General features: G+C 36.4%; 1 protein-coding gene across 1 annotated transcript; it reads right to left on the reverse strand.

The window, feature by feature from the left end:
• Positions 1-6884: 6884 nt before the first annotated feature.
• LOC140155671 (uncharacterized) lies at positions 6885-16238 on the reverse strand. The gene is made up of 4 exons (XM_072178593.1): positions 16199-16238; positions 12755-12963; positions 11658-11786; positions 6885-10841 (listed from the first exon to the last, which is right to left on the reverse strand). Exons 2-4 carry the CDS (start codon positions 12913-12915, stop codon positions 10283-10285), a joined length of 849 nt encoding a protein of 282 aa, XP_072034694.1. The 5' UTR covers positions 12916-12963; positions 16199-16238; the 3' UTR covers positions 6885-10282.
• Between the last annotated feature and the right edge of the window lie 532 nt (positions 16239-16770).

Below are 16770 nucleotides of genomic sequence, written 5' to 3' on the forward strand. Positions count from 1 at the left end.
ATCAATGAATCCACCCACAAGAAAAATGAATGCGTCCGAAGGACCGAAAGCACTGCGAGTACTACGCGGAATGCGCGCCCATGCAATTATACAATATTTATGCACAGCTAGCAATTTACTAACATTTGCTCTGATTGGTTCTCGCTATCCAGGAGTGTATGAAGTGACTTTTCACTGCTTTTGCAGAAAAATTTTCATGTGTAGTGTATTGTTTTAATTATTATTAATTAACTACTTCTAAGACTTTTAAAATAGGTGAAACTTGATTTTGTCCAAAATGTCACTTACGATGTTCTTGTACTGACACAACAATTTTAATATTAAATGCCATGTTATATAAAGGTCATCAGAAGCACAACAACATTTTTAAATTGTTGTCTTTTAATGTTCTTTTTGCAAAATATTTTGTTAACACTTAAAAAACAGGTTATGTTTTGCAGCAAGTTTTTAAATGTTATTAAAATGTTTTATATCTTGAGGGCCCCTGTGGAAAGCAGTGCTTGCACTGGTGGGTGTACCCTCATTGAAGATGACAATAAATAAATATATCCTTTTTATAACCTGACATTTAAACTCTTTCTGACAAACTTTTTTGGAAACATTTTGTGTTTGCTGGGTTGTGGTGTGGTTATAGATGTAGCAAGAAATGAAAAGAAATGGTTTAGGACTTTGTGGAGTTGTTTGAAATTTGGTAGCTGATTATAGCCACTGTAAACAATGATAAAATAATGTGGAACAGTTTTGTACAAAGTTTCACTTTGGACCATTCTCAAACAATGCAGTATACTTACTGTAGATTATAATCTGTATGATTTTTAAGAGTTGAAAAGACCAAAGTGCAACTTTCGGAACAGTATCTTTTAAATGAGCCATTGTGACCAAATGTTATGTAAGTGTGTAACATTGTACATTGGACCAGTTCTGGCATATAAAATGTGCTATCAGTTACGTTTGATATTTTTTTAATTTTATAAAAATTTGAACCAGGGCTGTCAACATTTCAGAAATACTTGGCATGAGATATTGTCTAAAATGATAAAAGTTGATTAGAACTTGTATTTGGCCCATTGGCTGTGCATGTTGCGCTTGCCCAATGCAGGGGGTGTCTGAAATGAACCCATTTGGTGCACTATTTTTACACTATTATTGGTTATTTTCACTCAATATTTTGAAGATGCATAAGATTTTACTACTTTGGCAGTTCTTAGCGTGAGATTTACTGCCTTGTTCATGAGATATTTTACTACCTTGGTGTGAGAAAGTGCCCAAATGTGTGAGTGTAGCGCCCAATGCGTGACAGTTGACAGCCCCGCTTAAACATGTCTAATATGTTTCAGGGTGAAATTAGTTCATTAATTTTGGGACTGGTCAGCGTGCAAACTGTGACCTTATAATCAGAATACATTCTGAAGTGATAGGCTGTACAATAAATGAAGGCACTGTGGGTGCTGTGCAAACACAAATGTACTGCATTTGGGGATTTTTTAAGCAAATTTGTTTCAATGGCCCTCTCATTTACACCTACTCAAAAGCATCCTCCAGTTATTGTACTCCACACTATGTATGACTAATAGTATTCTAGTTACCAAAGCAATATATTGATCTATATTAATGGTATATTATTTTAAGTGCCAAGAAGCTTTAACAACGGGCATCATATTAAGTTCATATTCACAGTTTTCATATTTTGGTGGGCAGTTAAAAATAATATGAAAATTTAAAAAGGGAAACAAAAATCAATTTTGAGGTTACAAGTTGCATAATGTCCATTATTTATTAATGCATGTTGGAGCTTTGAGGCAGACAATTATAGTAATATGTGACGTGTCATGTCAAAAGGAGACACTTTTGGGCAGGATCATAAATGGAGAAATAGCCAAAAATCTGCCCGGGGTGATTTTTTCACAATTTGGGTTTGTTGCGAATTTGTGATGTTAATAATGTTTAAAATATCGTCTGATAGTTTCAGACCGGAATGTAACTGGCATCTTGTATTTTTTGAGACACTTTTCAAGGTAATTCCTACTCTCAACATTGTCAATAATATTTTTAAAGGCCGATATCTCAATTTCCAATTTGATAATACCATAACTTACGACCTCAATATTTTCGCTTAGGAATGTCCGATTTCATTGGGGAAAACGGCATTGTGGAGCAAAATATCTCTATATTTAAGATATGTAAAAACCTCAAAATTGATAACCTGCCCAAAAGTGTCTCCTTTTGACATGACACGTCACATATGACCTAATAGTAACCAAAACTAGAATGGTATGGATACTTATTTTATGGGCATAAGGGGGTACTACACCCATGGCCAATTTTGTGCCTACTTTTGCATTTTCCTCAAAAATTATAGTGCATTGGTGACAAGTAAGATATGTATATTATAGGGGCAAGGACTACAACTACTGCACTGAAAATTCAGCAACTCAAGGCAAGTAGTTATTGATTTATTGATCAAATATTGGTTTTCCCTCATTTTTGACTGTAACTCCACAACTGTGTCTGTGTTGAAATAAAATTTCCAGTGCTGTAGTTTTAGTCCTTGCCACTTACTTGTCACCAATGCGCTAGTATAATTTTTTTGAGAAAAATGCAAAAATAGGCACAAAATTGGCCAGGGGTGTAGTACCCCCTTAACAGACTTTTGCAGCTTTACTCTAAAAATGATGAGCTCTTGAACATTTGTATATTCTTAAATGTGACAAAATCTGGTCTATGGGGGGCCAAAGGCAGCAAATCTGCAATTCAGATAAAGGCAAGTGTGGAGCAAAAAAAAACAATTAAGAAAACATTATAAAATACATCGCAGAACTTTTGAACCGAGCATGCTAGACCTGGTGTTTTCAGTATATAATAGCCTTATGTTGTATGCCTCCTTTGGCTCCCATGGAACTGATCACGTCACAAATTATACCAGTACATCAAAAATCAGATTTATATTTTTATTAGCAGTAGACCATGTTATTATTTCCTTCTTTGCCATTTTGTGTTTATTTTTTGTATACATCATTAAATTTAATTTGAATTCATCAAGAGAAACAAGTGTGGACTTCATGAAGTGAATTCTGTGTTGACAGTAAACTTGATCAAGTAAAGAAATTGATTTTTGACACCAGCCTTGTATGTACATAATGTGTTGTCTTATTTCTTTTAGGGAATAACAAACCATAAGATCGTGAGTCCTTTGAATGTTTGATTAGGGAAGGGCTAACACTAGCCACTGTTCACCTGACATTTTGGATTGGCAGTTTTCTAATGCCTGACATAAAATACAAAAATAGTGCTTCTACAGCAATATCTATTTGAACCTTTTTTTCATTTTTATTGCCCTGTTCTTGGGACTGGTGGGTGGAGAAAAGATACAGAAAACCACCAGCCCCCTTCTTCATGTCAGCCATACAATATTATAAACAAATATTCCTTTAAGCCCAAATTAAAGTTTGATATATAGCTACACTTGTAATTATTGACACCCACCACTCACAAGTGCTGTGATGTATACACCACACAAGCTGAAGCCAGGACATAAGAAAAAGAATGGTAAAAAAGCAGAAGCTTGTCCAGGCCTGACAAAAGCACAAAACGAAGACCATCCCAGCACTGTCATAAGCGGTGAGTGTCAATTGAGATATAAATGAGACATCACATTCAAGAGAGAATCAAATTCAAGGCATCATAATCATATGGTTGAACAAACACTCGGATCAAATCTACATACCCAAAAAAACTACAAAAAACCAAAAAAAAACACCATTTGAATACTTATGCAAAGAAATGCAGGAAATTACATTCCTCTTAAGAACTCAGATCAAAAGAAAATTTCTTAAGGGAACTGTGATGAGCGTTTTAAGCGTTTCGACAGTATTTTTTGTGGGACATGAGAGCACATCAGACCTATCGAATTGCATTCTGAATACAAAGAATGTCTTTCTGATATCAAATAATTTTCATTTTATGAAATTCACGATCTAATTTTCATTTTATGAAATTCACGATCTAATACAAATCTTATAACAAATTATTAAAATTTGATATTTTTCACATTTTTGAGATATAACAGTCCTCGAAGTAAATTTTATAAATTTAATGATATAGTCTAAAAGTGTATGTAGCTGGGAGGAAAAGCCGACGATCAATTGAAAATTTTGACCTTTCATAATGAAGATATGGATTTTTTCCCCAAAAAGACCTTTTTTGTTTTGGTGTTTTGGGAAAACAAATCCATATCTTCAATACAAAAGGTCAAAATTTTCAATTGATCATCAGCTTTTCATCCCACCTACATACACTTTAAATATAAATCATCAGATTTATAAAATTTACTTGAGTACTGTTAAATATCAAAAATATCAATTTTAATGATTTGCCATAAAATGTGTATTACATTGCTAATTTCATAAAATGAAAATTATTTGATATCAGAAGGACATTCTTCGTATTCAGAATGCAATTCGATATGTCTGATGTGCTCCAATGTCCCACAGTAAATACTGTCCAAACGTTCATACCCCAGCCCTCAAAGTGTTTGGACAATTTGCTTCTGTTTTCAGCAATTTTTTTCTCTGTATTAAATTTAATCGTGACCAAATTCTTATAGGCTTGAAAGTTGAAAATTAGGAGCAACTTTCTGGAACTTAAATCTATGAATATAAAATTTCAAACAAAGGATGAGAACATTAATAGTATTTTTATGATCAGAATCTTCAATGTCCAAACCAAACATCTTCTGAAAATTGGAAAATTGCAAATTCTCACAAGTTTTGCTTTCAATTAAGTCCCACAAATTATCCCATAAAGGAATAATTTTATCACAATCACAAAATAAGTGGATAAGAGTCTCATCAAATTTATCACAAAAATAGCAAAGTGGGGAATCAATTCTACCAATCTTATCTATTTGAACTTTTGAAGGGCACATGTCTTTTCAAATTTTGGAGTTTTAGTGAAAATGAGGGGCACTTGTCAAAGCCAAAACACTGACTTAAAATTGATGTTATTTTGACCCACCTCCAGTTCAACTTTGCAGCAACTATACCAACTAGTTAAATTTACAGAGCTTTATCAATCTTTTGGTTTGTTCCCTTATGTGTTTAGCATTGATCAACACAATGATATCAATACCATCTCAAAAATCCTAATGAAGTATCAGAAACCATGGAAATGATGGTAAACTTTTAGTCTTTGAGGTTCCATTTCCATTGTTATGAAGGATCACTTCTAGAATGCTTTTTCCCAAGTGCTCTTTGATGTAAGACCCAAGTTCAATGTGTGCAGCTTAAATTCACAAGCGTTTCATACACATATCATCATGAATTCAGCAGACAGCTGAATCTGAACAGCTGAAACGGATGAATGTTTTAACTCAAGAGGGCAGCACATCAATTTTTAATGGTGATAATCATCAACCGTACTGCGCTGCACTGTTTTACCCTGTATGCTGCATGCCCACTTGAGCCAATTATCATGCTGAACACCGTAAAAATTTGATATGCTGCTATCTAGAGTTAAAGCGTTTGCTCCCTTGTTCTTCAATTCAAAATAATTCATGCATAACATGCATTTATTAAAAAGACGAATCTTGATTCGGCCATCTACGGAATTCATAATGATATAATGCACATCTAAAATCCCTGGGCACAAAATGGCTGCCTCAACATATTGACGTCATTTGACTGGACTACGTACGTATTCACATAGGATGCTAATCAAAACCCAAGATCCTCTGTCATTGATGTACATATTGATGAGGATAATTAGGCCTCATATTGAGGATGCTCCGACATGGTGTCATTTACAGGATAACCATTTTAATTTGTGACCAAATATGGATGACCAAGTGAGACTGTGGTAATTGTGAAAGATCTCATTTATTCAAAATTAACAAACTTGTTGATTACATGTATGTATCAATATTTCAAATTGTCCATTCTTAAAAGTAATTGCTTTTGAATGAAGTGCTAATTGAAAATAACTTACAGCAGCTACACATCTGGAAATTACTAGATGAAAACAATCTACCATTTCAATTCAGATTTTGCCAATTTGCTATGTATGCAAATGCTTAATATTACAGGCATGAGAAAATATGCTAAATGCCAAACAAAAAGACTGATCGAAGCAAAATCCCACATTCAACCTGACAATTGTCATTTATTTATCAGCACACAAAATATTATATATACACCTCTATAAATAAACTATAATGTTATAAATGTCATAAATTGTTTTTGAACTCAGTGAGTGACAAACTAACATGCATCCTGAATATCAAAAACAAACAAAAAATGGAGCAAAACAAAAGGCCCAATCTTGGGAGTCACTTACTGCAAGGAGTCTAATCATGTCACATGTTCCAGTTTATTTCTGGGCAGACTTGGGTTGACACCATGGGGTATGCAACCATGGGACTGGTTGGCAACCCTGTTCGAGCGTATTAACTGATTGTTTGATAAATTCCCAAGAGGGAATGTAAACACATCCAAAATACATCAGGTCGAAACTGATTTGCTTAAATATGATTCTGAGTTTACATTCAATACAAATATCAAAATGCATCGCAGAAATGATTTTTAAGAGAATCACAACATTCTTGCAAAGATTCTCATACAAAATTTTTTTCAAAGTTGAATCAAGTTATAAATATTTGAATTCTACATAAGGCCTGAAAAAAAATTGTTTGATTGGCGTAACATAAAAATTTTTAGGGTAGGTAGGTCGGGATTCTTTTTTTTTTTTTTTTTTTTTTTTTTTACTTTTTAAGCTGTAAATTTCGTTTGATAAAGGCTTTGGAACTTTTTTTCTTCTTTTTTTTTTAAATTTATTTATTTTTATTTATTTTTTAAAATTTTATTTTTTTTTTTGCAAAAAAAAAAATAAAAAAAGTTAGGGTCGGGCCTAATTTTAGGGTAGGTCGGGTTACGCCAATCAAACGATTTTTTGTTAGGCCTAATAGTACCTGGTGGACATGCTGAGGCTTTCGTCCAGCAGTGGACCGACAATGGCTGATGATAATGATGATGATTTTTTGATGAAATTTTAGATAGAAATATGAAACAAACAACCTAACACTTTGTTCTTTGTTTCACCTTCAGCATGCATGAATGCCATTGATCAGAGAGTGCAATCTGATGTCCCAAACCCTACAGATGGTTGAAAGGAACTGCAATAATGTTAATTGATTTGAAGTACAATATACATCTATTTCAGTTAGTACACTTAACTTAAATATTCAGTCGAAGAAAAAAACCAGATTTCAGTTGTAATTATTTATACATGATGAAAAAGAACATGATGAACTACATCTGGATTTATGGTGGTTTACATTTTTTGGGTTGTTTACAATTTTTTGAGATTCATTTTTGCTTAGGCAAGTTGGAGGCAAAGTCTTTTGTTGGTGGGTCAATTTTCATGCAACTATAAATATAAACACAATCTAAAGCAGCATTGTAACATTTGTTTCTTTTACATGTAGTTTTCACTACCGGTATTAATCTGTGCCCTTTTAATTTGAACCAAATAAATGAGGTAAATGGAAGAAAATCACTATTTCATTTCAGCACCTATATACATGTACATGTAGTCCGTATACATGTCGGTCAATCAATAATGAGGTTTATAGGCTCAAGGTATTCTTAACATTGTATTGATTCATAAGACATTTCACCATGCACAAGTTTGACTAATATTTTGCTTGTATAAATTTAAAAATCAGATGTCACAAATACATGCCATTATGATAGCACAGAACAGGTGTTGTTTTTTGCAGGGTGAATTGTGTAAAAAAAAACTATGGGCAACCTCTGCAAATGTTACAATACTGCTTTTAATTATTAATAACACATTTTACAGAAACCATCCATTAATTAGTGAAAAATTTCCTGGATTATCATGATATGTACATATTAAAGGGGCATTTTGTGATACATAGCATCATCCCCCCACTTTTCTAAAAAAAAGTTGATATTTTTATATCACTGGAAACCTCTGGCTGCATAATGTTCATGTACAATAAATTTCTTGCAGATTAATTTGTTTAGCAAAGATATCATGAAATTTGAATTTAAACGAAATTACAACAAATTTGTCTATGGATACACATAATCATGCATAACTCGCAAAATCGGAATCAACTGAAATGTTGGGAAAAGGCTTTTTCGTGGATATCTACTGAAAAATGTCATAAAAAGAGGATGCTAGGATCACAAAATATACTCCTTTAACTGTCTAATAGACATTGTCTATGAGTGTAATGGTTGAAATAGTGAAAGATGGATTGTTTGAAATGGAAAAATCCATCTTTCACCATCACCATATGTCATATTCATATGATTACACAAATTTAAGAAGACAGAATATTTGTTTTAAATACCTAACTTTTCAAGAATAGTTTATACATGTACTCATTTGACATCACAACTCAACTTGAACCATTAAATAATTCATTTCATATTTCTAATAATTTACCCACTAACAAACTTGGTGAGTCTAAGAGACAACACACACACATATTGCACAAGCAACTTAGGAAACAGTAATAATAATAATAATAATAATAGCAACAAGGCACATATCCACTCAATTTAGAGTGCTCAAGGCACTAAAACAAACAAAAACTGAACAATAGATAAAGAAAACTAGAAGTAAATTAAGGAAAATAACTTAGGAATTACAGAATGTCTCTGACATAAGCTGAGTTTTTAACATCTTTTTATACACAGTTACATTTTTAGCAGTTATAAGCAGTTCATTCCATAAACGTGGAGCTGCAATTGCAAATGATCTGTTACCCCATGTGCGGTTGGATTTTGTTTCTTGAAGAAGTTGCATGTTTCCACACCAAAGAGTACGGTTGGGAACATAATTTGAAATGAGTTCAGATAAATATGATAGAACACATAAACGATGTGCATACTACATTTGAATATGGTTGTAACATGTCACGTTGGTTAATAGTAAGAATATATAATGGTAATCAACCAATGAGCTAAGCTTAAAAAGTTACCTTTTCAGAGTCGGAGTAGAGCAAAGACGTAGCTTGCGACGCCATCACGGTGTCTTCATTCAGCGTAGTGATTAGACTCCTCAAGGTCACCTGACCACCCTGTGGGTGGTAAAGTGACAGCAGATCATCATGGCGGGCAGGTCATGTAATTACATGACCTGCCCGCCATTATAATCACTATGCTGAATGAAGACGCCGTGGTGGCGTCTCAAGCTATGTCTTTGCTCTACTAAGACTCTGAAAAGGTAACTTTTTAAGCTTATGTCAATATGACAGAGTCCAATATCAGTCTACATGCTGCCAATGAGCAACCAATGAGCTGTCTATAATATATGAGTGATATATCACTACAAATCAGATAATAAGAAACAGTACATTCGAATTCTAACTGTTAGATTGCACTTAAAAATAAATATATATATGAATATTATAGAGTCTATTACTCTTACGACCCATTATTCAAAATCGCGCACTGTGATTTGTTAAAACACGTCATGTGAGAGCCCATTATTCTGCAATAATGGGTCAAGCGCCGTAACACATTCTACGCACAGCATTACGCTTGGTTGCGTGTGCAATATTCCGCGATATGCGCTGTCACTTACGCGCTCCACCTTGAAGTAAACACTTTAAATATTTGTGCCAAGAAATGATATTTTATCTTAAAAGCGCACTATTTTCTGGTAATAGAATAGAAATATAAAGGGTGCAGCATTATCCTTTACACGCAAATAATGTGTCCTTGGCACTCGGCAGTAAAAACGTTTAAATAATGGGTTCGGCTGCGCCTCACCCATTATTTACGTTTTTTTGCCTCGGACACATTATTTGGGTGTAAAGGATAATGCATTACCCTTTATTTCTTAATTAAATTCTTTACATTGGCCCTTCCCATCTGGTTATAACTTTATCCATCCATCCATACCCGTGCGCACACCCCTCCACATTATTTTCAGCTTTGTGGAATCAGTATTGTAACTGCATTTTCCAGAGGTCGCCATATACTACACAACTAATACTGCTGGGTTGGTGGCATCAAAAGGGACGTGTCCCCTTATCTTGGACTTTGCCCCCAGAAAATGATTCCTGGTGCTGCCACTGCTGATTTATAGCCAAATGAGGGTTTATACTCAGTATTGTTAACATCATTCTGAGAAAAAATCTTTTAAAGGAAAAGGTCAAAGATCATGCCATTATCCCATTATCTTTTAAGTTGGTCCAATGCCTCTCCAGTCATACACCATGAACTATGTTGTAACTGTTCAGGTTCATGTTTTAAGTTCCTTTTGGAGGATTCTGTCCTCTTGCACTTATTTTACTTAATTCAACATCATCTTCTTCCTCAGTATTGTGTCCGTCTTGTGGTAGACCAACTTCTGTTCCTTCATTTTCAACACTGTCTCCAGGCTGCCTTGCATCCACCTCTGCACCACCAATGACATCATTTCCATCTCTATCATCTCCATCATCATTACCATCATTCCCATCCTGATTTCCATTATTATTGCCATTGTTATCTGTTGAGTGTCGAGTTGCAACTTCAGCTGCTGCAAAACCTGCAGCACCAGCAGCAGCTCCAGCACCTAAATAAGTAGTAGCAGCAAGTCCAGCAGCACCAATACTTTGACAGATAGCAACGGCACTTCCAGCAGCCACGCCTCCTCCTGATGCTACGGCAGATGCGGACATCATTCCAGCAGCCATAGAACCACCAACAATTCCCCCTGCTGCAAAACCCATTGCTGGAAGAATAACAAATGGTATAGCTGCAGCAGCAGCCACGCCACCTACTGCTGTTGCCCCGCCTATAGCTAGGTTACGTAGTAGTTTGTTTCTGTAAAAAATGATCAATATAGAATATACTAAATGTTGTCCGTAAGGTTTGCAGAAATTCAGAATACAAAGTTTGTTTTTCAAAACCAATTAAGTACTGTTTTTCACTGACCTGACAGTTTTGAGTGTCTTGGGCGACACTCTTCTTCAGAGTGAGCTATGTCCACACATGCCCACCTCCGGCAAATTTTGGCCTGTATTCATATCGTAAACTTGATCTAAAACCCCCATTCAAAATTCGAAACTAGTAAAAAAATGCCAAAATGACCTCCCAGACATCTAAATCAAGTAAATAAATACAGAAGGTCATTTAAAAGACTAATATTGTTCAGAATGATTGTAGATGTGGAAATTTTTTTTAAATTTAAATCATGAAATATTAAAAATGTGACTTGTTCCTGGTTTTGTCAGAATGGGTCACATTTTCTTTGTATCTTATCTTCTATGGGTCAAGAGAAAGGAACTTCTTCTTAATCTGGTTACAGTCCGACAGTCCGAAGGATCATTACAGTCCAAAAACCCAATACTGGTAGTTATAACCCTAACCCTAAACTTCACCCTAACCTACAACCTAATCCTAACCCTTAACATAGCCCTAGCCCAAAATCTAACTAAAATTCTAATCCTAATCCTAACACTTACCCTAACCCTATCCCTAACGCTGAATCATAATAAACATACTCCCTAACCCTAACCTAAAATGCCCTAAACTCTAACTTTAACCCTATTCAGACTAATGACCCTTCAGACTAATGGGCTGGTCCAGTTAATCCAACAGCCAATTGCCACTGCGTGTTTAATATGTTTGTATACATACGGTGGTTTTTCCCCATCTGGTGTAGGTTCCTCTTGTTCAACTTCAGGGTCTGCGGCGTCCTCTACTGCATCACGAAGACCAAAATTGGTTGGCAATCCCCTCACATCACCATCAGGAACTTGTATGTCCCTTTTAAAGAGTAAAAGAAAATATCATTATGTACAAATTGGGTAAGGTTTGATTGCAATAATTTTATGTATACAGTGTAAATTTATGTACATCAACAGCAGGTTCTTATATATGTTTTTACCATTGGAAATCATATTCAAATTTGAGTGCATATAAGGCACTTTAAAAGTTGTGGTCTTTCAGCGATAGGTTAAGTTGCACAACAGGAGGTCCTTTGGACCTGCCAAAAATAAGACTGAAATACTTGCCCCCTACCTTTGGCTTGCCCAAAATTCTTGTCCCACCAACCTCCCCCAGGGCTCATAATTATTGCACATCCTCCATCGGGTAATGGCATACCAGTGCCACCAAAAAGATCCTTATTTTGAGTCACCTGTCACTCAAAATTCAAACCCACGTTTTATACAATTTGTTATGTGAAAAAGGGTTCATGGGAAAAGTAATTTGTGGCACATAATCTAGAAATGTATTACATATCAAAGCCATTGAAGGTTTGCAAATTGGGAGGGGTAAAGATTTTTGGCAGGATAAAAAAAAGGGGATGCCTTTTTTGGCAGTTAAAATGGGAAGAAGGTCAAGCAACATTTGGCACAAATTTACAGGGCACCTTATAAGATTAGATGCTATAGGAAAACAGTACAAAAACTCTTACAACATATCTAGAACATTTAAGGTTTGCAAAAATTTGGCCTGCAAAAATTTGGCCTGCAAAAAGGGAGGCCAAAGTTTTGTTGGCCAGACAAGAGGGGGCATATATTTTTTGGCAGGCCAAGAGGGGGGCAAAGCTTTTGGGCCAGCCATTAGGAGGGGAGCAAAGATATTTTGGCAGGCCAAGAGAGGAGCAAACAATTTTTGGCACACCGTTTGGAAATGGGGCTCATAATTATTGCACAGCCCCTTACAGGCACATGATGAGTGTCCCTCCCCACATCCCTATAAAACAAACCCACAGTAAAGATAAAACTAACCTTTGGCACAAAGGGCATTTGATAGTTGGAGTACCATGTGGTGCCATTTTCAGAAGACATTTCAGGCAAAAGCTGTGACCACAAGAAAGCACTTTTGGATCCTTGAAGATTTCTTGACAGATGGGACATTCTGGTGCTTTTGGTTTTTTGGTTGATTGCATTTTGAATGTGTGTGGAATACTGGTGAGTTCATAAGATTCTCAGCACATCTGGAAAAGAAGAATATCATGATCAGTGTCTAGTGGATTTGCCCTACTATCATTCTGTCAGTCAGCATGATGTCACATGTGATATCTAGATCGCTTCTTCCCATTGGTTGCTTTTGCCAAGATTTAGCTGTTCCATCTCACCCCCTCGGACACAAAGGGGATCATGCTTACTGTTGAACTCAATGGAGAAATCACAAAACATGCCATAAAATAATAATAAATACCTCTTGATGAAACAATAATCCAAACATTTGATTTCTTATCAGGAAATCAACTTTAAATGAAGTTTACCAAAGGCAATTTTGAACTGATGAAAGGCCCTGCCCCTGTCAATAGGGATTTTGCAAAGGTGTCCCCTTTGACAGACGTGTGTAGTGGGCAAGTGCAATAGATGGAACAACCCCGACCGAGAGAATGGCAATTTCTGACACAAAGATATAGGGATGATGATGCTGTGCATAACCATAGCCCATAGCTCCATGTAGAGCTCCATCATGCCATTGTAAATAGTTCGCATCCCAAACTTTACAAATCGGGCAAAACTGATGTGTCATTTTCGGTATGATATTTTTTATTTATTGATGCTGCCAGCTTCCCTATTTGCACAGAAGAGCCATCTCAGTTTGGGTGCCCCGATTTGGATCATGTGGCATGCGCCAAATTATCTGCATGGGATACAATAACGTACGAAGTATACAATTTCAAGCATAGGATAGGAGTACAAGAACCTATCATGCCTGTATAATTAATATTATGACAAAAAAAAATGCAACACAGGAGCCTTGTATTTTTTTTAATAGTAGTATACCGTAGTACACATACATGTAATATACCTCGCGTCCTCGGTCGGTATATAGGCCTAGATTCCTGTCATCTGATTGGTTGAAAGTGCAGTCAATCCCCGGTCACGTGGGTCCCGATCAAACTGTGCAATCGCAACATCCGACCACGTATCCATTCGGCATATAAAAACAAATTATTATATTGACTGCTTTATATTCGGGACATGGTTAAGATTATAGGCCCGCGGTGATCTCAAAATGGGTTGAGATCACCTTGGGCCTATAATCTAAAAAGTCCATGCCCCTCATAGCAGTCAATATTTGTATACTAATTACTAATACTAAAGTTGTTTTTTTAAAACTTCCGTGGTCCGGGTACGCGCTGGTGAATTGCGATCGCGTAGAAGTGACAAGGTCGCCTACTATGCGCCGCGCCGACGGCGAATACCAATGGGTCAGCCGGCTTGTTGTCAAGTGCATTGATCAGCCAATCAGCGTGATTGTTTATTGCTTTTGCGTGTACGCGATACGCACAGGCACGACCACGAAAGTTTTAAAAAAACAACTTTATGTCATGAAATTGCGTTGCACCTGAGAGTACTAAATTAAGAGAGGCGCTACATCGATCGCTCAAGTGAGGACAGCGTGAGCTCGATACCTGTATAAGAGTCTGTTCGTCACGCCACAAATCCTGAAAGGTGATTATGAATATGTAATGATATGAATTAGCTGAATGTGACGTAGCTCCGAAAAGGCGATGTTATTGGATGTATGTGGTTCATTTTCCTATGAGTTATTGTTGTTGTTGTTTAAATGGTTTTTTTTTGTCTTATGAACGCACCGCAAATTAAGGCGTGTGCCACTGATTTAAAAGCGTCCGTTCAAATGAATAAATAAAATAAATAAAATAAAATATGCCCATATTGTTGTTGTTGGGCAGACGTCACGCTCTGCGAATGGTACAAAAAGGTGACTATATAAATAGAGAAATATTACGGATATTGGCAGCAGACAGATTGCGCTGTCCTCTGACCCTGACTGTTTGTCACGTTGACCTAGATAAAGACGTACAAGCAGGGGATGCGACTGTGCCACAGGTTTTGTCTTCGGAATCAGTATAGGCAATTTGTACAGAGTGCCGCTAGGCTAGCCTGGTTGCACTCGATCTGTATACAGATCCTCTATGCAGAATACGCTACGGTATACGAGGGGGTATCAAAAAGTTTTAGAAATCGCCCAGAAGTGAAAGAGCTATATCAATGAAATTTTGTCAGTGCAATCCAGGCCCGTCGGAACCGCTACGGCCGGTACGGCCATGGCCGTACCACTTTTCAGCCAAAAAAAAGAGGAAAGGAAGAAGAGAAGAGAAGAGAAAAGGAGAAGGGAAAAGGTTAAATTACCCATGCCTAAATCACAGTCGGGTCAATCTATAGCCTATAGGCCTAGGTCTGTGATTATTTTGCTTGAAGCCGGGTCCTCTGCCCAAAAGCATGTGAAAATTACGGTGGGCTCGCCGATATGTAGGGCCCGTCACATCGTCACCAAAGTCAGTTTATAGGCCTATTACGACGAACTCCGTGCTGACTTCAATTCAAAATCGATCCATGCATGCTCTATGCATGCATGCTCTGAGGTACATCCCCTCAGAGACCCCCTGCGTATACAAACTGCCCGTTTTCGTGTCTGTATTTAACACCTACCACTTGATGTTTAAACCAATAATTCATAAAATAACAGTGAAAAAATGGCCTTCAATTGGCTTGTCATTTTGTAAATTTGATTTTTTCTGCTTTTTCAAACTAATACACAATTAAAGTGCCAAAATGGTCCACCATTTTAAATGGCTTCAATTTGGTCTTCATTTTGCAAAAGTTTCTCACTTCTGAGGGGGGCACATCTCTGCGTGCACAACTTTATGTTTACATGTAAAGCAATACCGGGTAATTTATAAAGGTCAAAACTTGTCCACGAATGGCTTCAATTGGGCGTCATTTTGCAAATTTTCGCCTTTTCAAACTTAAAATTTTACACAATAATAGTGCAAAAATAGTCCACCAAATGGCTTCAATTAGGTCTTCATTTTGCATCATTTTCTCACTTCTGACACCAGCGTGCGCAACTTTATGGGTACATAATTATAAAACAATAATTCAGACAATAAAAGTTAAACTTGTCCACAAATGGCTTCAATTGGGCCGTCTTTTTACAAATTTTAGGCTTTTTCAAACTAAAATTTTACACAATAATAGTGACAAAATGGTCCACCAATGATTGCCAATGGCTTTAATTGGGTCTTCATTTTCCTAACATCGCGCAGGCATTTTTTTTCTCGAAAATTGGGCTTTCAATTTTCTATCATGTGTACTGCAATCGAGTCTTATCATGAATTGGTAATATGTTTTATGGTTCATCATTTTTATTTTGAATGTCCAAGTTTTGTCCTATTAACTTACCGTTGAAATTCTATTTTTCATTTTCCAAAGTCCTTGAGCTTCCAGGGGCTTCGCCCTTGAACCCCATGAGGGGCTCTGCCCTTCAAACCCCGCTGGGGGTAACCCCAGACCCCCAAAGTGGGCCGTACCACTTTTAATTTGCTTCCGACGGGCCTGGTGCAATCACTGGTCCTTTATGTACACTATGATGCAAAAGTGGTCTCATAAGAATATTTACTTTTTTACAGGCGCTAGATGTCAGTAGGCCTACCTGCCTATGTAACCGCATAACCAGCAAAATGGAGAAAATTGAGGCATGTAGCATGATTAAGTTCCATTTTAAGGGTTACAGATATACATGCCCAATCTGTGATGAAATAAAAATTCATTTTCCAAAAAGCAACAGTGACAATATCACAATCACCACCGAAGATAACTTTCATTTCATCATCGATTTTCTAGGCACTGCAACCCTTCAAATGCAGAATCTTAATAACGCTGCTTGCCTCAATTTTCTCAATCTTGCAGTTTATGCGCAGTAACTGGGGCAGCAGGTTATTAGCATCAAGCTTCGCCTGTAAAAAAAGTAAACA

Source organism: Amphiura filiformis, chromosome 6 (assembly GCF_039555335.1).
Source record: "Amphiura filiformis chromosome 6, Afil_fr2py, whole genome shotgun sequence".
In the NCBI taxonomy this organism is placed as follows: Eukaryota; Metazoa; Echinodermata; class Ophiuroidea; order Amphilepidida; family Amphiuridae; genus Amphiura; species Amphiura filiformis.

What these genes read in the sequence shown, in the direction of transcription:
- LOC140155671 (XM_072178593.1), bottom strand. Translation starts at nt 12,915, where the DNA reads ATGCAATCAACCAAAAAACCAAAAGCACCAGAATGTCCCATCTGTCAA. An exon ending in AAATGCCCTTTGTGCCAAAG is followed by an intron (nt 11,787 to 12,754) that starts GTTAGTTTTATC and finishes ACTCTTTAAAAG; the next exon opens with GGACATACAAGTTCCTGATG. An exon ending in CCAGATGGGGAAAAACCACC is followed by an intron (nt 10,842 to 11,657) that starts GTATGTATACAA and finishes CATTTTTTACAG; the next exon opens with AAACAAACTACTACGTAACC.